General features: G+C 42.2%; 1 protein-coding gene across 4 annotated transcripts in view; it reads left to right on the forward strand.

The window, feature by feature from the left end:
• CD86 (CD86 molecule) overlaps positions 1-25849 on the forward strand; it is a 61824-nt gene that overhangs the window by 31951 nt on the left and 4024 nt on the right. For 3 of the 4 annotated variants that reach the window (XM_061194246.1, XM_061194247.1, XM_061194248.1), the window contains exons 2-6: positions 2239-2288; positions 13685-14020; positions 15600-15908; positions 18650-18802; positions 25221-25266. In XM_061194246.1, the coding sequence (XP_061050229.1) occupies positions 2239-2288; positions 13685-14020; positions 15600-15908; positions 18650-18802; positions 25221-25266 (894 nt within the window). The remainder of the gene's footprint in view (positions 1-2238; positions 2289-13684; positions 14021-15599; positions 15909-18649; positions 18803-25220; positions 25267-25849) is intronic. The other variant, XM_061194249.1, reaches the window with a different exon arrangement.

A 25849-nucleotide genomic window follows, 5' to 3' on the forward strand; every position in this document is an offset into this window, starting at 1 on the left:
GTGCTTAACGGGTACAGAGTTTAATTTTTGCAAGATGAAAGAAGTTCTGGAGATGGGTGGTGGTGATAGTTACACAACAATGTGAATGTGTTTAATACCACTGTACACTCAAAAAATGAGTACGATGGTAAATTTTATTTATTTGTGTATTTCATGACAACAAAAAATTTTTAAAAATTACAATATGTCATTTTAACCTTCCCTATTGATAAAGATCGCAAATTAGAAACCTTTGTTGGCAAAAGCTACATGAAACTAAGCACACTCATGTTTTGCTGCTGGGAGCATAAACATAAAATTTTATGGGAGAACAATTTTTCAGTATCTGTGAAGATTAAAATTGCAATTACCTTTTGACCTTTTGGTCAAGGCATTCTGCTTCTAGGAAGATAGCTTACTCTCACATATGTGATTTGGCATATGATCAAGGTTTTTCATTGCAGCAGAAGATTGGAAAAACCTAAACGTCTATTGATAGGGGCTGGTAAAGTAAATTATTGCCATCCAGTAGAATACACCAGAATAATATGCGAATGTTAGAATGAGGATACTCAGTACGTGCGGATACAGAACAATCTCCAGGGGAGTGGTTAGTGTGCAAAACTGCGTTATAGTATGCTAACATTTGTGTTTTATAATAAAACGAAAAAAAATATGGGTATAAGTTTTCATTTCGTTTTGCCTAAAATAACTTCAAGTAGAGGCAAGAAACTGCTAACAGGTATCAGTGGTCACTCCAGTTATTTCTATGGGGGAAAATCAGACTGCTAGGGGGCAGGGTTGGGAGTGAGTTGCTTTCCACTATTTATCACCTTTACATTTTAAATTTAGTACCATGTGCAGGTATGATCTACTAAAATTTTTTTAATTAAAAAAGAAAGGTTATATAGTCCAGAAGGGAAGAAACAGACACTTTTGGCCCAAAGCTGTGTGCTGGGTGCTATGGGAAAAGAAAGGAAGGGTGTCTAGCCTAGCCCAAAGTCATCAGGGATGGTTTCTAGACAAATCACCCCTAAGAAAGAAATTTCTGCTATTGCATCAGGAATAGTTGCACACTTACCCCTGAGCATTGGTTTGTTTTTATCTCATGGACAGATCTGTAAATTAATTTACCAGTTAGGTTTACCTTTTCTCTTTGGCTGTTAAAAAAGCTACAAGCCAAACTTGTGACCCACACCATGCAAAGTGGGCAGAGTTCTATGGTAAGCATTTAGCATTTGCCTTGTACTGGGCTCCATTTTATATTCCTGCATTTGGTTTGCTTTTCCCCTGTTTGCAATGTTGGTCATCTTTCCTATTCTGTGCTTCCCTGTAAGCCACTCTACAGCCTTTTTGGTCTAAGTTGAGGTAAGTGGGTGAATGAAGAAAGACAGAGGGCAGGAGAGTTAAAAAGAGAGGATGGAGTTTATAGAGCAATGCCTGTCATTTTCCTTGGCTCCATCATGTAGATTAAGTGAACACTCTAGTGCAGTGGTTCTCAAAGTGGGGTCCTTAGACCAGCAGCATCGCTATCACCTGTGAGTTTGTTAGTCATGGGTTTCACTCAATCTACTAAATCAGAATCTCTGTGGACAAGGCCCAGGAAACTGCTTTGACATGCCCTCCAGATGATTTTTGTGCACACTAAAGTTTGAAAACCACAGGGAAGCCAAAGAAAAATTGATTTCTAAACATAAATACTTTCTATTTGCCCCGCCATACCCATTTATTGGTCAAGATAAGTAATGCTAGCTACTGCAGTAAACAACTCCCAAAATTTCATTAGCTTAACACAATAAAGTTTTATATTTTGCTCACATCACAGTCCAATATAGATCACTGTGGGGTGTTGAGAGCTGTTTTATTAATTTGTCTGGCAAACCAGCTTCTTTCATAGTGAGGCTTTGCCATCTTCTAGGCCCTTGGACGCCTCCTCTGGATCCTCTGCATCCAAGAAGGCAGAGGAAGGAGGCAAGAGAGAGACTTTGGTGCTGCTGTATCTGGAAGTAACACCTGTCACTTCTGCCCACAATTCCATTGGCCAAAAACCAGTCACATGGCCCACCTAACATGGGGTGGGGGGACTGGGAAATAGGGCGTGTCTGTGGGGTTAGGAGGAAAAGAAAATGGCTTTGGTGTACACACTGTTTGATCTCTGCCACACCCATGGGCCGAAGTGAATTTCAAACTCCACTTGTTATATTTTGGTTTTTGGTTTCATTTTCTAATCAAGTTTTATCTTCTCTTTTTTAACTTTAGCACTATGGGACTGAGAAACACTCTCGTTGTGATGGCCCTCCTGCTGTCTGGTAAGCACCCTCTGGCTTTATAAAGTCCTAGAATCCTCCCACTGTCTCCCGATGATCCTGACCTACAAGCTGGGGTTTGAGACTTGATGGGTTTTACTCACTTTCTATTCAGCGTTCACAATACCACATGCAAAAGACTTTCATGGAGAAGAAGGAAGTATCACAATCGAGAACAAGTATCTCAGCTGATGGCAGGCCCAGCCTGAGATGGAGCCCTACACCTTCTGTCGTCTCACACCCGTGGTCCTGGATGCACAGAGGAGGGTAGACTGGCCTGTCCATCGGTGCCCAGGGAGCTGGGGGAGGGTCCCTACTCTGACACGCCTGAGGCTTAACTCTTCTGCTCCTCTGTTCCCACTTCTGGCATTCTCACACTTTTAGGAAATGGCTGACAGGCTTCTAAAAGTCTCCTTCCACTAGCGATCATTGTTTTTCTCGTTCCCTACCTTCCCTCTCCCCCCCAATCCACTGCCCTCCCCACCAGCCCGTGCCCATAGATCATAGTTGGCACTGATTACTGGGAGGATCAAGAAACCCAGCTCTGCTACCACCTGCTTCGGTGACCCTCAGCTAATTGTATCAGCTGATTTACCATCAAGCTAAGGGACTAAGCTTCAGGGCTCCTCACTTGCACAGCTTTTTCCAAGCCCCTCCGAGACCCCAGGAGGAGCCCTAACAGTGTGGTCCTGTGTCTTAAGCCTTAGTAAAATTTTCATTAATAAGATATTTTAACCACAATAAGTTAAGACCACTGTCTCTTTCCACTGCAACTTTTCGACTTTTCTCTCTATCACATTCTCCCCATGTTGAGTGGCACTGTAGTGGCCATGGGCATTTTGTTTTGTGTTCTGTATTCTTTTTCTGAAAGAGCTCTTCCCCCTCAAAAGAAATTTTAGAAGTGTCAGGCCTCACAAAACTCAGATCTTCCCTGTTTACTGCTCTCTTTGAGTTTCAGTTTCATCTGTAAACTGGGGTTGGCCGAGGTTCCTGCCGCCCATCCTGCGACTGGGTGCCTTTAGTTTCTCCTGGCCCATCCCCTTCCTGCTGCTTGTTTTCCCCACCCTTAGCACCGAGAGGGAAGGCATCCGGTCCTGGTGTGGGGCAGACAGGGAGGGGGAGCCCAGCCTGCTGTTTGGCTACAACGGCACACAGGCTGCCCCTGACTAACTGGCCCGGCCACGAGCTTACCTCCTTCCGATAGCCACACACCAGGCCCTTGGCCACTGTCCTTGTCCCTGCTGTGGGTAAAAGGAGTCAGGCTACAAGGGAGAGATGCTCCCTCAGATTGATGCTGGCTGGGACAGGCCTTTTGTGATGTGTTTTCTGTTTAGCACCTTGGAGCTTGTTGGGTCTGTGTTATAGATGAGCTGCCTGATCTATAGATGGGCTAACTGATCACTTTACTGACTTAGGTCATAACAGCAGCTTCCACCTCCCAGCACCAATATGACCTGTTACTCTAGCTCTTGGGGAGGTAGAAGTTATGTGTGAGCAAGAGCAAGAGAGAAAGGGGATAAAACAAAGCTTTGCAGGACATTATCCAGCAAGAACGCCTTCCCATCCCACTTCTTATTTTATTTATTTGACAAATACACAGATGTAGTGCTTACTTTGTGCCAGGTACTGTTCTAAGCATTTTATAAATATTAACTCACTTAAACGTCATCATAACTCTCTGCTTTAGGTCTTGTTATGATTCCCCATTTTACAGCTGTGCAAACTAAAGCCCAGAGAGGTTAAGTAATTTGCCTAAGACAACATTGCTAATAAGCGGCAGAGCTTGGATTCACACCCAGCGGTATAGATTCAGCCTCTCTTCACTTCACCTTGACATTATGCTGTTCCTCCTAACTCTTGCTAGGGAACGCTCCATAATACTAGGATTTGTCCCTTGGGGACTCAACTTTGATAGATAATGTGGCTTGTGCCTTAGCCAAGTTCACAAGTTCCCCACCAGGTACATCCTCCACCTTCCCAGCAGCTGACACCTTAGCTGTCCCTACAGCTCGGGCCCTGGCCCTTCTCATACAGTGACCAGCCCAGCTCTTATGACTTGGGAGAGAAGAAAGAAAAATGTCCTCGAAACAGTTTTTCAGAAAAGTCTGGATTGAGATACCATTCACCACCACCACCACCCCAAACTTTCTGACTCTGCACATGGAAAGTGAGAATAAAACTGAGAAACCTCATCAAAACTGAGTCCAGGTGTCACTTTTGCCCTTGCCTTGCATTTGAAACTGCTTGGATACTTCCTAAGTTCTAAAAAGAGAGTTATCAATATTGAAACTTTAAAAATAACTCCCCCAAATGGAAGTCATTGAAGCTTTATGGTGGTGAGAGAATAGTAGTTATATTTTTGGCAGTAGAAATTTAAAGTGGGATAGGAAAACGGTGACACCTGATTGGAAGATAACATTGCCAATATTTAACACACGATTAAAAATAACAACAAAACAGATTTCATTCTTTTTTAAAGAATGAAAAAGTATCTTCTCGGGCACATCTCTGCTTGCTGGGCTGGCAAGCAGTGACCTGCCCATAGGCAGGCATCCAAAGGGAGAAAGGAGATGCAATTGACCCAGATAATCCACAGCAAAAATGCAGGGCTGAATAATTCATTTGACAGCAGAGATAAAACAGTACAGTGAAATAATTCTGTTTCTCCTTTTCCCTCCATATGTTTTGTGTCTTCCCCTAGTCATGGAAATCAGACATTATAGTTGCTGCCCTGGCCCATGAGGCGAAAATTGGATGAGAGTTTAAAACCTAAAAGGGCGAGAGGGCAGCCATGGCCTTGCAGAATTAGGTTATAATTTGTGCTTTGTATTCATAAAGCTAAAGGAATGTTGAAGTGCCACTTGCAAAGGCTCCTCTAACTGTCCAGCTCTGTTGACTGCTATCCCAGCACCTCCAGTAGTACTTAAAGCTGGAGTCAGAGTGGTATTTGGAAAATCAATAGCTCACGTATCAGGAGGAAGTTTCTTCCTAGTTTGACTTTTTATGGTTGCTCTTATTGTCTGGGGGTTTTCTGGGTCCTAAGGCTTCTCATTTCTCTTGAACAATACCTCTGGTTCAATTAATGTACCAGGAGTATAGTTGGGGGTCTTCATTCACTTTAAGATTTACATAAAATTGGCTCAAACCCTCATTTCGTATATTGTGTAAAGGTCTACTGTTTCCTCCCAGATTTCTGCAGGTTCCTACATGGGTGGCTGCATGAGGATTATGTTTATATGATTACTTTGACTCCCACTTCCTGTTGCTGTTGATAGTTGTCACTATAATCACAGAGGTGAATAGATAGATAGTTCAGACGTAATTCCCAAATTCCCAAAGAATTGTCATGGAGCCTAGTAGTTCTCCTATTGGAGTCACCCCTTTATGTTAAGGTACTGTCTCAGAGGCCTCTGAAATAGATGTTTGCTCCCCAGTAGGGAGTATCTTACTTCCGAAGTAGTGGATCATTTTAGTAGAGTATTTAGTAGGTTCCAGAGAGAATGGGCTGTCAGACAAGTTAATTTAGTGGAAGATGGTCACTGAATAGGATAAGTAGAGGGCTGATTGGGAGCAAGAGTGAAATTTGTAGGGAACAGAGAGGCTCCAATGGCAAACAGACTACTTTGGGAAGGAGCAAGAGTTTGAGAGACTGTGGCTTGTTTTTACTCTGTGAGAGATCTTAATACCATTTCCAGAGTATGCAACTCGGGATTTTGGCCCTCTCGGTACTGTTAAGATTTACAGAAACAAAAACACTTGTAGCCCTTCCTTTATAGCCATTGCCAGTCATAGGGCCAAGTTCCAGGACCTCAAAATTATGAAAACTCTTTCAACAGTCTCTAAGAGTATTTACCCATTCTTGGTTTCATTTTCACTCTTTCTTTCATTCATTCTCCCTATAGCTGTCTCCATTAAAAAGTATTCAACTCCCTCCACTACTTAAAAATCACTCCTCTGGGACTTCCCTGGTGGTCCGGTGGTTGAGACTTTGCCTTCTAAGGCAGGGGGTGTGGGCTCGATCCCTGGTCGGGGAGCTAAGATCCCACATGCCTCGCAGCCAAAACAACCAAAACATAAAACAAAAGCAATATTGTAACAAATTCAATAAAGACTTTAAAAATGGTCTATATAAAAAAAAAAAACTTTAAAAAAATAGAAAAAAATAAAAATAAAAATCACTCCTCTGGTCCTTACTACAGTGTAACAGACAAGAGAGTAAAAATAGTTATATATAGTTGTGACCACAATATATAGGCAAATCCCTGAATATGTTCTATTCAATATTGTTTCGTACACACTTTCTCATGTTTCTAAATTCTTTTCATTTTTATAATTTTTGAAATTGTATTAGTCCAGTGGGTTGAAATGCTGTAATTTGCTTTATTTGTATGTGTGTGTGTTTTACTCATTCAGAAGTTATTGCCCCATTGTCTTCTTTGGTTTATGGTTGCTAAGGAGCTTTCATTCTGTCATTGTTTTATAGGTATTCTTTCTTCGTTTTTTTAAAGAATAAAAAGATTCAATTCAATTCTTCTTCTTTGTAAATTTGAAAAAATATTTTATGCTTTTTGTTTAGCAGCTTCACCACAACATATCTAGTGTGGATTTATTCTCATTTATCTTACTCGGTACTTAGAATACACTTTTTTTTTTTTTTGGCTGCGTTGGGTCTTTGTTGCTGCACGCGGGCTTTCTCTAGTTGCGGTGAGCGGGGGCTACTCTTCTTTGCGGTGCGTGGGCTTCTCATTGCGGTGGCCCCTCCCACTGCGGAGCACGGGCTCTAGGTGCACGGGCTTCAGTAGTTGCGGCACGTGGGCTCAGTAGTTGTGGCTCTCGGGCTCTAGAGCACAGGCTCAGTAGCTGTGACGCACGGGGCTTAGTTGCTCCGCGGCATGTGGGATCCTCCCGGACCAGGGCTCGAATCCGTGTCCCCTGCATTGGCAGGCGGACTCTTAACCACTGCGCCACCAGGGAAGTCCCGAGAATACACTTTTGATCTGAGGACTTGTGTCTTTCTCCATTTTGAATAGTCACAATCTTTATCTCTTTAAATATTGTTTCTCTACCATCCTCGCATTCTCTTCTTCTAGAAACTACTAGAGCTTCTCAGACTAACTCCTCTTGACCCTTAACTTGTTCTTCCACATTTTTATTTCTTTCTCTCTCTGTGCAGCACACCAGTCAAGGGTCAGGTGGATCATCACAGACATGGGGGTTCTTCTCACTGTTGAGGGAGCCCCAGACAAAAGGCTCCAGCAGTTTTATGGACCCTGGGGAGAGGTGGAAGGGAAGGATGAGGGGAAAGGGCTAAGAGTAGAAATACTGAGTCAGCTGGGGAAAAGTAAGTCTCCATGGGGAAAGTGTCTCCAAGGTCCTCCTTCCCTCCTACCATAAGGCAGCCCGAGCAGAAGCATCTGAAGAAGACCTCTGCCCAAGGCCCCAAATAAAGAAACTGAGGAACGAAGGTGCCTGGGCTACAAATATAAATATGTGAAGGAGCGTGACTGGCCAGTGACAGGGCCGAGTCCCTGACTGCAACTCCCTTCAGAGACTGCAATGCCTTCTTGGCTGTGCAACAAGAGTGAAGGGGGGAGGCCTTGAGATAGAATGTGCCTGGCATTTTGGAGGAATGGCAAGGAAGCCAGTAAGGAAGCTGGGGCAGAGTAAGTGAAGGGAAGAGGTCTGAGAGGTACCAGGGGCCAGATTACATAAGACTTTGTAGGTCATGGGAAGGATTGGGGGTATAGTTCTCAGTGTGATGGGAAAGGAGTTGGATATAATTTTCAGAGTGGTGGGAAGTCATCAGAGACTTTTGAACAGGAGGGTTATACCATCTGAGACATATTTTAAAGGATCAATTGGGCTTAAGGAATTAGATTTGTGGGCAAGGGTGGAAGTAGGTAGATCAGTCAGGAGGCAATTGCCAACTATCTAATCAAGAGGTAATGGAGGCTTGGCCTAGGGTAGTATCTGCAGATACAGTGAGAAATATCCCAATTCATAATATATCCCAGTGAGGTGGGAGAATTGATGGAGTGGCGGTAGAAGAAAGAATGAAATGAAAAGATAAGAGGTGGTGGTCACAAGGTGAGACGCTTGATATTGAGAGTTTTTATGGGGTGCAGTGGTAACAGTAGGGTCTGGGGTCTGGTCCAGGGAGGAAATGGCTGGGGTAGAGTGGGCAACAAGATACTGGAGGAAAAGAGGACAAGAAAGTGAGAGGCTAGGCACTGTGTGCAAGAGGCTGAAATCGCCTAGGCAAGGGCAGTGATGGAGAAGCCAGGTGCCTAGGAGAAGATGGATCCTGGGAGCAGTGGGTAGTGTAATCTGATGGCTTGGACTTACCAGGAGCTGAATTTTTTGACATGTAATGATGTGTTTTACATTTTACATTTACATTTTACATTATATGATGCTTTATATATTTTAATAGATATTTCATATAACATATAGTTCTATATTTTATAAAATATACAGACACTATATATCTATAATATATAAATATACATAATTGTATATATTTATATATATATACAATGTATATATATATTCACTTTGTTATAAATATACAATGTATATTTATATCTATAGTGGGATCCATGGTGAGCATGAGATCAAAGCAAAGCTAATCTTAACAGAAATACCATCTCAGCCATGAAAACTCCTGGAGAACCATCCCTGCCCTAGTCACCATTTAAGGAGTGATGAGAGAAAACTGACCAGGATGTCAGAGATTGGGAAAGAATAGAGTTTCAGAAGGAGAGACGGCCAACAGTGTGGCGTTCAACAGCATGGTCAGAGAAGATGAGGTCTGAAAAGTGTTCTGCGTTTGGCAGCGGGGGGAAGCCACTGACAACATCTGCCAGGGAAGTTTCATCAGAGAGTTGGGGACAGAGGCTGGGGGTGGAGGCAGCAATCTCCACTTACTCTTTCAGAGAGTTGACTAGAGTCTGTCATACAGAGTGAAGTAAGTCAGAAAGAGAAACACAAATACCGTATGCTAACACATATATACGGAATCAAAAAAAAAAAAAGGTCATGAAGAACCTAGGGGCAGGACAGAAATAAAGATGCAGACCTACTAAAGAATGGACTTGAGGACATGGGGAGGGGGAAAGGTAAGCTGGGACAAAGTGAGAGAGTGGCATGGACATACATACACTACCAAATGTAAAATAGCTAGCTAGTGGGAAGCAGCTGCATAGTACAGGGAGATCAGCTCGGTGCTTTGTGTCCACCTAGAGGGGTGGGATAGGGAGGGTGGGAGGGAGGGAGACGCAAGAGGGAAGAGATATGGGGATGTATGTATATGTATAGCTGATTCACTTTGTTATAAAGCAGAAACTAACACACCATTGTAAAGCAATTATACTCCAATAAAGATGTAAAAAAAAAAAAAATAGGAGAAAGAGAAACTAAAAGCAGTAGCAGAGGGTACTGCTGAAATAACTGCTGTGAGGAAGGGAGAGGGTGGAGAGCCGGGTGAGCAGCCCAGAGGCCAAGTTAAGTGGAACTAGAGACTACCAATTTGTAATGTCACCAGTCTGATCAACTGCATAATTTCCTCCAGGAGTGCTCAAACATTCAGTCGTAAGAACAGATATGTAGATCAAAAGTAGATTGTTCTTGGGATGAAATCTGCACAAAGGGGCAAGTTTATTGAAGTTGCTTGCAAGAGAATGACTGAAAAAATATTCTATCACTGTGCTATCCAATATGACAGCCACCGGCCACATGTGGCTATTTAAATTTAAATTAGTTAAAATCAAATAAGATGAAAATTCAGTTTCTCAGTCATACTAGCTACCTATTAAGAGAGTGCTTTTGGAAAGCACTGCATTATAGGGTCTAGACTGGACAGAGCTGAGGTCTTGATAAAGTTGAAGAACAGATGTAGGTAGAGTAATCAAGAGCAAATCTTGGTGGAAAATATCTTGTGGACAGAGATTGGTACATTGAGGTTTAAGATTCTAGGGGCAGAGGTGTTCTTGGTGATAAGGTTTAGGATTATGTCATGGGAAAGGGGCTGCTGAAATAGCCTGTGGATGAAGATCTTTGAAGTGGGAAAGATCAAAGAACTTTGAGGCAGGGGTGTTGGTAAACTCATCCATGCCAAAGTCACCCAATTTGATAGGAATAATTGATTGGAAAGAAAGACCTTACATCTAATGCCAAAAATCTTCAGTGAGCAAGGAAGTAGTGACAAATGATTAGTAGCTAACAGCAGTGAGGGAGGAGAACACCTCAAAAGGGGAATAGTGTTGCTCAAGGTCCCTCTGATGTGTGATAAAACACGCAGTGGCTGGAGGCATGTGACGTTCTTTGGGTTGGGCCAGATTTCAGTGAAAGCACAACCCTGGGGGAAACATTTGATGAAGAGGTTGAAGACATAGAGGAGTTTATTACAATGGAATGAGGCTTCCAGAGGGCCTAGTAAAGCTTTGGAGGAAGTTTAGTAAAAGAAGGGAAATTCATGAGTACAGATAAGCATAGTAATATGAGGAAGATATGACCCTAGAATACATAAGACATGCATGCGGGGTAGTAGCTGGGGAAGACTTAAGTCCCAGGTGGGGTCAGAGACCTCACAAAGTTAGAAGACTGTAGTTTTTGTCTGACAGCCAAACAGTTTCTTGCTGATGACGTCCTCAAGTATCCTTTGAAAGAAATGTCTCCAGCTGATTAGGGAGGTGTCTAGATGGATTCTTGAGTGCCTAGCTCCTAACATCATCATAGCAACCAGTTATAACTAGACCCAGACCATTTCTATGACTCAAGTGCTAGGGAAGAGAGAGAATCTCAATGCTTACCCTCCAGTGGAGCCCAGCAAGTCCCGTAGCTGGGTGGCATAAGGTTTGGGGTCATAACAGGGGAGGCCTGAAGCCACTTAGAAAAAACAGACTTTGAGCTAAATCTTCCCCATATCATCAGAGAGGCAATTAGCACACATAGCTCTAAGTGATGTCATGGAAGCCAGTGGTTGGTGAGGAACTATGGAGTATGTTGTGAAATACTTTCAGTTCCACTCAGAATGGACTTCAGAGTGATTTCCACCCCAGGGTGAAGAGAGAGGGTTTGGGGAAGGGTGGATGGAAACAAATTTTTCTTGTTCCGTCATCTGTCTGTTCCACTCTGGAGGCAGAGATAGAAATACTCTATTGCAGCCTCTCAAACTGGAGGTCTGTTAAAAATGCAGATTCTGACTCAGAAGGTCTGGAGTGGGGTCAGAGATTCTGCATCCCCTTGGGGATGCCGATGCCTTTAGAGCACAGACCACACTTTCGGTTGGCAGGTGAGAGGGGAGCAGTTACATGGGTGGAAAAATTCCGTATAATCTTTGGGAGAGGGAGCCTGGGTCTTGGACCCCTCTGTGAGTGGAGAGAATGGGTAGGCAGGAGAAGAGGCTCTGTGAGGCTCTGTAGGGAAGCAACCCTAAGTCAGGAAGACAGAAGAAGCCAAAGGCAAAGTCATTTCCAGGCCAGAGGCACTGCTGAATAATAATATAATGGTGACTGTTAACTGGCAGAATTATCAACTATGTGTTTGGTTTCTCCACCAGGTCATCTGCTCTATATCATATGGCAAGTTAGTGATAAAACCAGCATGAGTTTCCCCAGAGATAGTTGCTAGAAGCTTTTACAGTAGGTGACACCCTTACATTATCATTCAGAGTTTACCAGAGGAGTAGCAGCACCCCAGGAGTGCCCGATAAGTAGTTACTGAACACAGTAAGTCTTCTTTAGGTCCCCCTTTCACTGTTCCAGGTACCCAGGTAGATTTTCCCGCCTCCCTCCAATATGGGAATGCATCTTGTACAGACTGTACTTTCTGCTTTCAAGGGCTTCACAGGCTTCTAGTGAGTGTAATGCCATAGGCAGTGATTCAAACTTGTGCCGACTCTCACTGATGCCTGGAGTCCCTTCCCATAGAGTTCAAGACCACCCCAGGCACCCACCCCCTTGATTATGGTTCTCACTGGGCCACTCTGCACACAGTTCAATTTCACCAAGTGCATGTCACTGTTATTTCTCTTCTACTCCCTCTTAGAAGAGAAACCTATTGATCAGATCAATTTAATTTCTCCTACCACCCCTGAAAGAACACCTCAGATAACTCCTCTCATCTCCCTCACCAACCTGCTTCTCCTTTCCTCCGTAATGTCAACATCCCTTTACTGAAGTCTGGAATGATGAAGCTTTACTTAGAACCCATCCTAACTCCCTCCCCAAGGTGGCGTCTAACTTCATATTAACTAAGAAACAGCATTTCTCCCCTAACCCTGCACTTCTCACTCACCACTACTTAATTTCTTGGCCGGGTCTCAAGTACTTCTGTGATCCAGAATAGGTCTTACAGAAACCCTATAATCAATCACATTTAAGGAATGAGGAGACCCAAATCCCTCCACAAACCCCAATATGCCCTCAGGGATGAAAGCCTTTCTCTGAACTCTCCCAGCACATTCTCCAGGGGTTGAAAACATTTCCAAAAGCAATGCATCCTGGGGAGAGCAAATTTGTGGTACCTGGGGATTCCCCAGTACTCCAAAAGTACATCCTCACCTTCCCATTTATGATTCATTTCCAGCATTTCATTCATGTACCTTAAATGGTCTTCGACCACCACAATCCCAAAACAACCATCAAATCTGCCCAGTTCCCTTTCTGATCTCTGAAAGAGCTTAGAGAGGTCACAGAATAGAGGCCTTGGTTGACCATTTGTGTCATTTCCAAACTGTTTTATACCCTTGGGAGAGCTGGCCATGGGAGCAGCAGTCATGAGGGAAACTCTATAAAGGGAACTATTTGAATTTCAAAGATATTATTCACTGTGATCCCCAGCTACCGAGGCATAATGAAAGGAGGGATATCGGAACTCTTTTCACCACAGCAGGCCAAGGAATAAGGGGATAGGGAGGGGAGAAGGGAGCTTTTGGTCATGGTGAAGAAGTAATGGAGCCTGTAACAGCTACAGTGAAGAGAAGCAATATTCAGATTATAGGGAAGTAACCAATGGGTGAATGAGTTGTCTAACTTTGCTGATTTTCTCTGTTCTGGGATTTAAATTCACAGAACCATAGTACTGGAAAGAACCTTAGAACATTTAGTCCATCCCTTCATTAAACAGATAAGGAAACTGAGCCTCATAGGAGTTGCAGTTTGCACAAGGCCACCCAGTTAGTTAGCAGTAGAGTAAGGACAAAAGCCCCTTCCTTTCTGCACACGCCAATGTGTATGCAGAGTTCCAGAGTCTAATATCTACTTCTTCAAGATCATTACTGATAAGATAGCATCTGGGTATTGTACAAAGAGAAACGGAGTTTCTGGTTTTTTTTTTTTTTTTCTTTCTTTCTTCCCTCTTGTGTCTCTTTCCCCACTTTCCACCTTTCCTTCTTTTAGGTGCTGCTTCCTTGGAAAGTCAGGCATTTTTCAACGAGACTGGAGACCTGCCATGCCACTTTCCAAACCCTCAAAACCTAAGCCTGGATGAGCTGGTGATATTTTGGCAGGACCAGAATAAGTTGGTTCTCTATGAGCTGTACAGAGGCCAAGAGAAGCCTCACAATGTTCATCCCAAGTATATAGGCCGCACGAGCTTTGACCAGGACAATTGGACACTGCGACTCCACAACGTTCAGATCAAGGACAAGGGCTCTTACCAATGTTTCATCCATTATAAAGGACCCCAAGGACTGGTTCCCATCCACCAGATGAGTTCTGACCTGTCAGTGCTGGGTATGTAGCCAATGGCGCGTTCAGATCCGGGGCCTTCTCAGATGAGACTGCAATAGGTGGGGGAGAGGGCTGCCTCGAGAGAGGCAGAGGACAGCCAATTCTGGGAAGCCCGTTTGAAGGGAGTGCAGGGCTTGGGAGTAGGGAACTAAGAGTCCTTCTTCGTACTTTTTATAGTTTACTTCTGAATGATCTGTAAGAATCTGCTTTGGGGACCAGATAGAGCTAACTAAACCAAGGTAATGTGGCTAAGTGAAAACCATGGGTGATTTGGCCCTTAAGTTTATATGAACCATATAGGTCTCAAATCTCTTTTACATTCATTTTCTCCTTTAGTCCAAGAGTTCTCACCTACTAAATCTTTGCCTGGAGCTCCTACCAAGGGTGACAGCTGGCTGATTTGGGATTTCCCTTCAGCCTCCTGGAGGTTGCTTATGACTTGTTTGCTGCCCAACCATAAGCCCAGTAGACAGGAGGGAAATAACCCAAGGCACACAATCCAAAAGCTGACAAACCAGCTCCCTTGTTTTTCCAGGCCTTGAAAAACCTAAATGTCACTACAGATTTTTTAAAATTAAAATACAGTAAAATTATTTTTATTTTGGTGTACAGTTCTATTAACATGAACTTATGTATAGATTTATATAACCAGCAATATAAACAGGATACAAATCATTTTCAGCACCCTAAAAATATTTCCCCGTGCTATGCCCTTATAGTCATACCCTCTCTATATCCATAACCCCTGTTTTGCATCTTATAGTCTTATCTTTGTGTGAATGTCACATAAATGAAGTCATACAGTATGTAACCTTTTACGACCAGCTTCTTTTATTTAACGTAATGCCTTTGAGAGTCATCCAAGTTGCTGCATGTATCAAAAATCTGTTCCTTCTTATTACTAAGTAGCATTTTTGTTTATCCACTCAACCCATGGAAAGACATTGGGTTGTTTTCAGTTTGGGGCCATTATGAATAGATTTGCTGTAAAAATTCATGTACAAACTTTTTGTGTAAACGTAAGTTTTCATTTCTCTCGAGTAGATACCCAGGTGTGGGATTACTAGGTCCAGATTAATTATTGTTAATGAGGTTTAAAGAAGGTAACACCATGGCAACTTACCTTCTACCGGCCACATCAGGTACAAGCAGAGTGCTTAAGGAGTGGGTGGATATAGCAAAACTTGTAACAATATCATGCTAATCACTGAAGTTTTAGAAACAATATACTAAATTATAAATTAGGATGTAGAACCTGCACAGCACCTACTGACTACAGAAGAAGAGCCAGGGATTTGGCTGGCACAAGGGGCTAGCCCTCCTGTTGCTCAGAGAGCACCTCCTTGATTGGGGTAAGCGGGAAGTAAGCATGGTGGCCCCAAACTCCATTCCTGAAATAAATGTGGGCTCATTATGTGGCTCTCACCGTGGGCTGAGGCCCACAATTTAGACACCCTGAGGCCTGCCAGATGTGTCCCCAGTGAGTTCCCAGGATACCTAGTTATTTGTTGTTCCCTTCTAGATACATCTAAATTTAAACTGATTTCTTTTTTTTTTTTTTGTATCTCTATTCTGCTTTCAGCTAACTTCAGTCAACCAGAAATAAATCTAATTCCTAATCAAACAGAAAATTCTAACATCATAAATTTGACCTGCTCATCTACACAAGGTTACCCAGAACCTCAGAGGATGTATATATTGCTAAAAACTAAGAATTCAACTACTGAGCATGACACTGTCATGAAGAAATCTCAAAATAATATCACAGAACTGTACAACGTTTCTATCAGCATGTCTTTTTCCATCCCTCCTGAAACAAACGTGAGCATCTTCTGTGTCTTGCAGCTTGAGCCAACGAAGACACTGCTTTTCTCGCCACCTTGCAATATAGGTAAGCCTGACAGTTTCTTTTATCAGGTATTATACACAGATGGGTAAGGCAGAGCATCCAATGTCCCCTGCTTGCCAGGAAACCTCCAACTGGGCCATTTTGATACTGTTAGCAAAGACCCAGACAGAGGGCTCCTGTTTCATCTGAGTGCTACAAGGTCCAAGAGGCTATGAACCTGTGCTGCTGTTGAGGAAGCATGTTCTTAGCCTTGACACTGGCCCAGTCTTTTGGGCTACCTTTAGATAGAAGATTCTGAAGCTTAGGTTAGAAGATGCAGGATTTCTCCAGGCTAAAATTCTTCCACTCATTAAAACACACACACACACACACACACACACACACACACACACACATTCATATATACATACAGCACTTGTTATGAGTACAAAACCATTCTAGACATTGTTGGTTTCAGGGGAGAAAACCAAAAGGTATAAGACACGCTCTCTGCCCTTCTAGTAGAATCAGAACTCCACGATGGACACACATGGTAAATTGGATCGTAAAAGGATTGAATTAGAATCTAAATTATATCCCATGGAAATATACAACTAAATTTAAAAACAAGAGTGACTGATAATAAGATTTATAGGCATTCAGAGATAGGCAAGTTCCTTGAGGGTCAGTGAAGGCTTCCTAAAGGACATGGGACCTTATATTACCATAACAGAAATAACTGGGCTTAATAAGTGTGGGAAAGAGGTGACAGGTACTCAAACTTGTGGTAGCTTCTGAAAAATTCTGAAACAGCATTCAGGCTTGGGAGGTGAGAGGGCCACAATCTATTAGCAGTATCTGCCATGGGCACAGGCAGTGGTGGCCATCAGTACACATGTGTCAAGGAAATACGCAGAAGCAGAAATGCTTGTGGCATGTTGACAGTGTAGTATGGGGGCCAATCCCGCTGGGAAAGGGTTGAAACTAAGCAGTGTACACTAATAGGAGCCTGCCATTTTAAATTCCTGGCTTTGCCCTAGAATACATCCATATTTGAGACCCCACTTTTGAGGAGCAGTAATTGCAAGAGTCTCTCCTGCAATAAAGGCACTCTGTACCCACACTGCCTTCAACACTGCTTGTTCTGATCCTGACCCCTCCCCCCACCCATCTGCCTTCTGTTTGCCTTGGCCCCTCCTCCACCTCTGGCCCCTTGGTTTGCCCCCTCCTAAGGCATCCATCCAGCTCCTTGCTCCATCCTCTGGCTTTAATGCCTCCCCTCTCCTGGTGTTTCACTGTTCAAACATAACTTGGCCTCTTGATGCATTCTTACGGACAGCCCCTGGGGCCAGTCCCCACCAGCCAGCTTAGCTGTACCAGTGGGCCAGTCCCCTGGGCAGGTGCTGATTTCCTTCTGATCAGACACCTCTGACTCTTGACAGTTCAGTAACTGGTGAGGTCACCCTGCCTGTCCTGGTTGCTTCCACTGCAGCCTCTCTTGGCCTGATAGAAGCCTCTCCCATGCTGTCCTGAAATTTAGCACCTTCTTGGCGCTGCCAACATCACCACACATGACACACCCTGGGGCTCTCTGCCATGACTCCCACAGGAACAGAGCCTCGCCACCACTAGAGCCTCATCGTGGCTCACCTTTATGCATTTTCTCAACTGCTGCCAAAACCTTCCTAGCTGCCGCCATCTTCAGAAATGTTTCAGCTCTAGCTGCCTCAGGAAGATGGGGCTTGCCTCTCTGTGTCCCTATTCTATGGCTAGATCAGATATAGGTTAGGCCCTGTGTCAAGGAATCTTTTTGGGTATCAAAAGGTAGCAGCCTCCATGTTAACAAGTATTACCCTCCTTTACTGGGATGCCAAACAGGTTCAAGTGAAATTAAACTGGGACAGACTCAAAAAGTGTTGAATGTGGCCTGCAGTACCAACAACTCCTTTTCTTAAGGTCCCAGGAACAGGGCATGGGTCCACAAAATGCCCCTAAGCTAATGGGAGGTCAGCTGGCCCTATTTTCCTGTAATTTGAGATTAACTACCAGACCTCTTCCCATAAATGTCTATAAGATGGGCCACTCAGTCCTAATTTTTCCGCCCAAAGCCTGTTTTTTAACTTCCTGTAAGTTTAGGAGTCCTTGTGCAAGGAAGTAAGTCCTGACTTCCCAGGAGCTGATTCTGACCCTGATCCTCAGGGCATGAAGACATATCAAAAGTTTTCCAGTAGGAGAGACAGGCTGAAAGCCATGCTTGAGGAAGTCCACCTAGACATCAGGGGAAAGAACAAACAAAGCTGGAGATAGGAGGCCTGTAAAGAGGCTGCTATGTTTGTCTGGGTGAGAGGTGTCTGGAGCCTGATTTAGAGATGATAGTGGATGGAGGAATTACTATAAGAGAAACTTCAAAACTTGGGGCCTGACCACATAGGGGGCTGAGGAAGCCAGATGCTGCCCAGATGACTGTACCTTCAGAGCCTCAGTACAGGTACATTACCCAGATTCCAAAACCAAGGGCCAAGGTGACCCTCTTCTAGATCACGGTCATTGTCATCTCAGTCTCTGGGAAGGGAAGGCAAGGCAGCTCAGTCCAGGCACTTGGTCAGAGTCACTGGCTTGGTTCTCAGTCAGCTGCCGAGGCCCTGAGACTGGGATTTTCTATGGCCCAAATCATGTGGATTTCAGGCTGCTCTGGCAGTAGAGCCCTGAGGAGATGCTGGCATGTAAATAAAGAGAAGAGCAGCAATTATAAAGCTTTTATAATCAACCTTCCTGGCTGATTGAAAACTTGGGTTCATTTTTAGATGCAAAGCCACCTGTGCCAAGCCCCCCTGTCCCAGACCACATCCTCTGGATTGCAGCTCTACTTGTAACATTGGTCGTTGTGTGTGGGATGGTGTTCTTTCTAACACTAAAGAAAAGGAAGAAGAAGCAGCCTGGCCCCTCTAAAGAATGTGGTGAGTCAGTGCTTGTCCTCTCTGCAGATTGCCACTTTGCAGCTAACTTCCAATCAGCTGCCTTCTGGAGCTCATTGGCTGAGCCCAGGCTGGCAAAAAGTCAGCAGGTGTTCGGAGGAAAAGGTTCCCTCAGGGTTTTGAGCCCATATAGACGGGACTCAGCAGCTGATAAGGTTGCCTGGATTTCCAGGAAAGGCAACACTGCTAACCTAAGGTTTACCAATGTACTTCTGGTTTCCAAACAAAGCTGATTATTCCTTGCCTTACCTACTTTATTTCATGAGGTTACTGTGAGAATTCAATGAAGTAAAATGGTGAAAGCACTTCTAAATGTTCACGATTATGGACCTGATGATGTTCAGGCAGGGATGTTTGGTATACTGAGAGATTTCTATGATACAAATGTGTAAAATTCACAGTGCAGGGTCAGATGTACAGATATATCATGCTTGTCCAGGCTTTGACTTTTCAAAGTGAGAGTTTTGAACTTCTCTTTCTCTCAATCTCATTGCCTTTTAGAATTAGCTAAATGTGCAGAAGCGACCTTCTGCTTGGAAATAAGCTGTCCCCTAAATTTGGTTTTGCATTGGAATGATTAGCTTACAAACGAAACAAAGAAAAGGGATGGAGAGAAGCCAAGTAAAATGTTTCTTCCCCTAAAAAGCAATCAGAAAAATTCAGGAGACTAGGTAAGGGAGTTAAAGAGGGTGTGTCCGTATACATGAGAGAGTTGGAAGGGTGTCTGTTGCATTTGAGATGGTCAAATTGAGCTATGAGTATTAACAGGCAGAAGACCACAAGAGAGCATAGTACATATATGACCCCCTCAAGAATGGGATAAAGAATATTGGTAGATAAAAGTTGTTTGGTCAGATAGTCACAGGTGCCAGTAAGTTTGGTCAAAGAGAAGAGCCTTGATATCACTGGAGGAGGGAGATGTACCAAGTAACCATGCCACGTAGATATGAGATGTTTGTAAAACTGGGTTTTGTAACTTCAGCAATGTCTGCACTTGTTTGTGGATACCCCTGGCATTGGCTGTATGATAGGCAGAATAATGCCACAACAAGATATCCACCTCATATACCCCAGAATCTATAACATGTTATCCTACATGGCAAAAGGGACTTTTCATACGTGATTAACGTACTGAGTTTAAAATGATGGGTTTATCCTGGATTATCCAGGTAGACCCAATCTAATCACGTGAGTCACAGAATCTTTCCCACCTGGATTAGAAAGATGAAATGGAAGGAGGAGAGATCCAAAGCTTGAGACAGGTTCAACGCACCACTGCTGCCCTTCAAGATGCAGGAAGGGGCCATAAGCCAAGAAATGTGGGCGGCCTCTCGAAACTGGAAATGGCCCCCAGCTGAAAGCCAGCAAGGAAATGGGGATCTCAGTCCACAAGGAACTAAATTCTGCCAGTAGACAAACATGGAAACAGTCATGACCCATCCACAGAGACACAAGCTTACTGATGAGTAGAAATTTCTCCAACAATGCAGCTTCCTCCTAATCCAATATTAATCCTTTTCTCAGAGGAGACAGCCCTCCAACTAACTAACTTGGTGTCAAAAGTCCTTTCCAGTGATTGTTCAGTAGTTACAGTTTTTCTATTCCTCAACCGTACATATTTACCCTGTTTAGGCTGTTAAATGAATAAAAGGGAAATGCCATGGTTGTTCTAGCTGGTTTCTAATCTCTCTTCTCTTTTTTTGTTTTGTCAAATAGGGCAGTTAAAGCATGAGAAATTGTAACTTTCAATTACTGTCTTTTCCCAATCAGAAGTTACCCTCTCAGCTTACCCATTGGGGAGAAAGACTAAAATAGCTCCTCCTGAAGTTTTACTTCCTCATTTGGTTCTTGTCTGACTAAAATCTGTATTGTAATAGTGCCTAGCAACCTACAATTTGTACAACTTGCCTCCCTCCTCCAAATCTGGAAGAGTCTCAGCTCTTTCAGGAATGATTTCTCAACGGGCAAATGTCTTTTCCAAAATAAATCATTTTTAACCACCATTTAAACAGAAAGTTTCACAGGGCTTAAAAACTGAAACCAGGTGATATCATCATATCTGCTCTTCAAAATGCTAAATTTGTAATCAAATCCAAAAGTTTAGAAGCTGTCTTTTTATTGTCTGCTTTCACTTTAAAATAGAAGCTTTTTTTAAAAAAACGGTGGTGATTTTGTCATGAGTATGAAAGGATAATATTATTTGTGTTGGTGTACAGACATCCTGAAATACTGTATTCAGCTATAAGCACCATTATTTTTAAGAGGAACTTTGACAAAAATAGAACGTAACTAGATTTACAAAGTATCTGGAAGATCAGTCAAATATACAATGGAATATTACTCAGCCATAAAAAGAAATGAAATTGAGTTATTTGTAGTGAGGAGGATGGACCTAGAGTCTGTCATACAGAGTGAAGTAAGTCAGAAAGAGAAAAACAAATACCGTATGCTAACGCATATATATGGAATCTAAAAAAAAAATGGTACTGATGAACCTAGTGGCAGGGCAGGAATAAGGATGCAGACATAGAGAATGGACTTGAGGACACGGCGGTGGGGTGGGGGAAGCTGGGGCGAAGTGAGAGTAACATCGACATATATACACTACCAAATGTAAAATAGATAGCTAGTGGGAAGCTGCTGCATAGCACAGGGAGATCAGCTCAGTGCTTTACGATGACCAAGAGGGGTGGGATAGGGAGGGTGGGAGGGAGGCTCAAGAGGGAGGCGATATGGGGATATATATATGCATACAGCTGATTCACTTTGTTGTACAACAGAAACGAATACAGCATTGTGAAGCGATTTTACTCCAATAAAGATGCATTAAAAAAAAAAAAGAAATATCTGAAATAACTGAGAATGCTCAGCCTGGGGGAAAAAAAAAAAGCCTTGGGGAGGACACAAGTGCTGCCTTTAAATATCTAAAAACTGCCATAGGGTGCAAAGATCATACTTAACTGAGGCTCTAAAGGGTATCTCGATGAAGGTTATAAGAAGGTAGAAAGAAATAAGAGACTTTTCTAACAGTTATAGCTCTTTTAAAATTATATAGAAGACACAGACTTTTCCTTCCTCCCATTAAGGATTAACTGCTACAGGAATTGCCCTCCTGCCGTAAACAACTAGAATCAGACAAAATATATGTAACAACTGTTTTCAGATATTGGACAACAGGCTACAGAAAACTATAGTCCCTGAGAGAAGGGAAAAGATGAGGTGAGCCCTATGACTGTCCACAACTTACTGCCTGGAGTCAGTTTCTAGGCTGCTCTGAAGGCAGGGGGAGCCCTAATACCAAAACTAGAAAAAGACATTAAAGAAAAGAAAACTACACATATCCCTTGTGAACATAGATGCCAAAATGCTCAACAAAATTAGCAACTGAAATCTAGCAGTGTATTAAAAGTATTATACATCATGATTAAGTGGGGTTTATTCCAGGAATGTAAGGTAAGTTTAACATCCAAATATCAAGCAATAAAACTCACCTATTGAAAGACTGAAAAGAGAAATCATGTGGATACAGAATACATGTCAATGGATACAGAAAAAGCATTTGGCAAAATTAATACCCATTCATAATTTTTAAAAAGAAAGATAAACTCTCATAGAAGTAGGAATACAAAAGAATTCCCTCAACTTGGCAAAGAACAGCTACTAAAATCCTTTAGTTAGCATCATAGTTAATGATAAAAGGCTGATTGCTTTCACCTAAGATCAGGAATAAGGCAAGGATGTCACTCTCACTGCTTCTGTTCAACCTTGTACTGGAGGTCCTAGCCAGTGCCACAACTCTAGAAAAAGAAATAAAAGGCATACATATTGGAAAGAAAGAAGTAAAACTGCCTTATTTTGCAGATGACATCATGTTTGTAGAAAAGCCTAAGGAATCCATTAAAAGCTATTAGAACTGATTTAGTGTAGCAAAGTATCAGGATACAAGGTCAATACACAAAATCTATTGTTTTTCTACATACTAACAACAAACAATTGTACACTGAATTTTTTAATACCATTTACAGTAGCATCAAGTAAGGCTTTGGAATTAATTTTTAAAAACAAGTACAAGACCTGTATGTATACTGAAAACTAAAAAACATTACTACTGACAGAAGTTAAAGTAGACCTAAATAAATGAAGAATTATGCCGTGTCCCTGGTTTAGAAGACTAGCTATTAAGATACCAGTTCTCCCAAACTGATCTTTGGTCTCAATGCACTATCAATCAAAATCCTGGCAGGCTCTTTAGTGGAAATTAAAAAGCTTATTCTAAAAGTTATGTGGAAATGCAAAGGATCTACAATTGCCAAAACAATTCTGAAACATGACAACAAAGATGGAGGACTTATACAACCTAATTTCAAGATTTATTATATAGCTATAGTAGTCAAGGTGTGACACTGGTGAAAGGACAGACATATCAATCAATGGAACAAAATGGAGAGTCAAAAAATATGATTTTGTCAACTGATTTTGACAAAAGTGCCAAGTTAATTCCATGCAGAAAGGATAGTCTTTTCAACAAATGGTATTGGATCAGTTAGATATCCACATGGGAAAGTATGAACCTAGACACCCAAAAAAATAACTTGAAGTGGATCATAAACCTAAAATAAGAGCTAAAATTAAAAAACTTTTGAAAGAAAACATAGAAGAAAAATTTTGTGAGCTTAGGTTGGGCAAATCTCAGATAGGACACGGTAAGCACAAACTGTATTATAAAAAGATAAGATTGATAAACTGAACTTCATCAAAATTAAAAATTTTTGCCCATTGACTTTGTTAAGAAAATGAAAAGTCAAGCCACAGACTGGGACAAAATGCTTGCAAAATATAAATATAATAAAGGACTTATAACCAGAATACATACTTATATAATACTACTCAGTAATGAGAAGACAATCCATATAACAAAAGGCAGAAAGTAAAAGACTTGAATAGATACTTCACATAAAAATATACACAAATGGCCCATAAGCACAGTCACACAGTCGTAACACCGTTAGTCATTGGGGAAATACAAATTCAAACCATAATGAGATACCACCCCATACCCACTAACATGGCTAAAATTAAAAGGACTGATAAATGTCAGATGTTGGAGAGGATATTAAACAACTGAAATTCTTATGCTCTACTATACAACCCAGCAATCCTTGATATTTACCCATGAGAAATAAAGACATACGTCTTCACAGAGACACACACACAAATGTCCATAGCAGTTTTCTTCATAATACTGAAAACCTGGCATCCTGAATTTTTGCAGTTGGTGAATGGATAAACAAATGGTGCTATATATATACAATGAAATACTGCTGAGCTATAGAAAGGAATGGACTACTGGTAACATGAAACAACATGAATGAATTTCAAAAGCATTACGCTACGTGAAAGACACTAGGCACGAAAAGACTACACATTACATGAAATCCTAGAAAAAGCAAAACTACTGTGGCATTAAGCAGATCAGTGGTTACAGGGGATGGGGTGGGGGGAAGGAATTGATTGAAAAGGGGCTGGAGGGAACTCTTTGGGCTTATATAAATGTTCTATATCTTGGTTGTGGTGGTAGTTACATGACTGCATACATTTGTTAAACTCATCAAAATCTGTATGGAAAATGATTGGATTTTACTGTGTATTTTACCTCAATAAAACTGATTATTTTTAAACACACACACATGCACACACAAAGAGAACTGCCAAAGATAGGAAGTGTTCAAAACCATCAGGGGTGTTGTTGAAAAGATTGCTGCGGTCCCTAAATTCCTCCATGGACCCTGGGTTAACAACGCCTGCTGTAAGGCTGAGAGTGGGACAACAGCACGGTCATAACAGTCAACACAGAGGAATTTTCACCCAAAGTTGCTTCAGTAGTAAGTCCATGCCAGTAGGAACTCAGGCTTTGGAAGGTCTAGCCCACTAGAAATTTCCCACTTGAGCCTCTCCATGCAACCTTGTGTATTATTTGGTAGCACCAGCTGGCTAACCAATTTAGGCACCAACATCTGGAAGATTTCCTTTTCTTCCTCCTTCTAAACCTTACTTTCAGAAAAGGATTGGAAACTTTTTTTCCCATCACTAAATGATTGCTAAAACTAAATGTATTATACCTCCCAGTAGTATTTTTATTTTAGTAAAGAACAGAGCTGTAAGTAAAACCTATTCCCAACATTAGAACTTAAGGCACAATGAACAAAAGAAGGCATTTACTTTTTGGATGAAAGAAGCTCCTTCTCAGTCCCCATGAAATTTCATCAAGGAACCATCTATTCCACATATATGGCAACAACGATTTCTCTCTGAGTCCTAGGACTTAGGAGCCTCTTCAAACTTTCCCTCTTTTAGTATTTATGGGCAATACATTTTCTGAAGTTGTTTTTGTCTCTTTCAGAAACCATCAAAGTGGAGGGGAAAGAGAGTGAACAGACTGAGAAAAGGTGAGTCCTGACCCTACAACATTGTTGAAAGAGGTACAATGCCCAGAGAGTCTATAATTTAACTAGGCTTGGTCTGAGGCATGCTGGGACCTCAGCATACATGAACTAATGGAGAGGAAAAGGAAAGTCAGACTAGTTAGGACTTGGAGGAAAATGTCCTAGCTATAAATAGATGGCAGTGTGCCCTATGCACAATGCCCAAGGGTCATGGCAAGTTCAGTTGTGGTCAAGTAAAAAATTAATACCAAAAGGGTCTGATGTGGTGAGCATAGGCTGCATCTTATTCACCATGGTAACCGCAGTACCTGGCACAGTGCCTGGGTGTCCTACATGTGTGGAATGAATAAATAAATAAGTGAGGAGTGATAATATGTACCCTCTAGCCTCAGTGTCTTTGCATCTGCTGTGCCCTCTGCTTGGAATGTTCTTTGCCACTTCTTCACCTCATTCTTCAGATCCTGACTCAAGTTGCACTTTCTTAAAAACCCTTCCCAAACTAGATTGTGTCAGCCTGTTATAGTATCATGTGGATTCCTGTGTTTTTTCTTCATAACACCAGGTTACACTTATATACTGGTGTAAT

This window comes from Eubalaena glacialis, chromosome 6, assembly GCF_028564815.1.
Source record: "Eubalaena glacialis isolate mEubGla1 chromosome 6, mEubGla1.1.hap2.+ XY, whole genome shotgun sequence".
In the NCBI taxonomy this organism is placed as follows: domain Eukaryota; kingdom Metazoa; phylum Chordata; class Mammalia; order Artiodactyla; family Balaenidae; genus Eubalaena; species Eubalaena glacialis.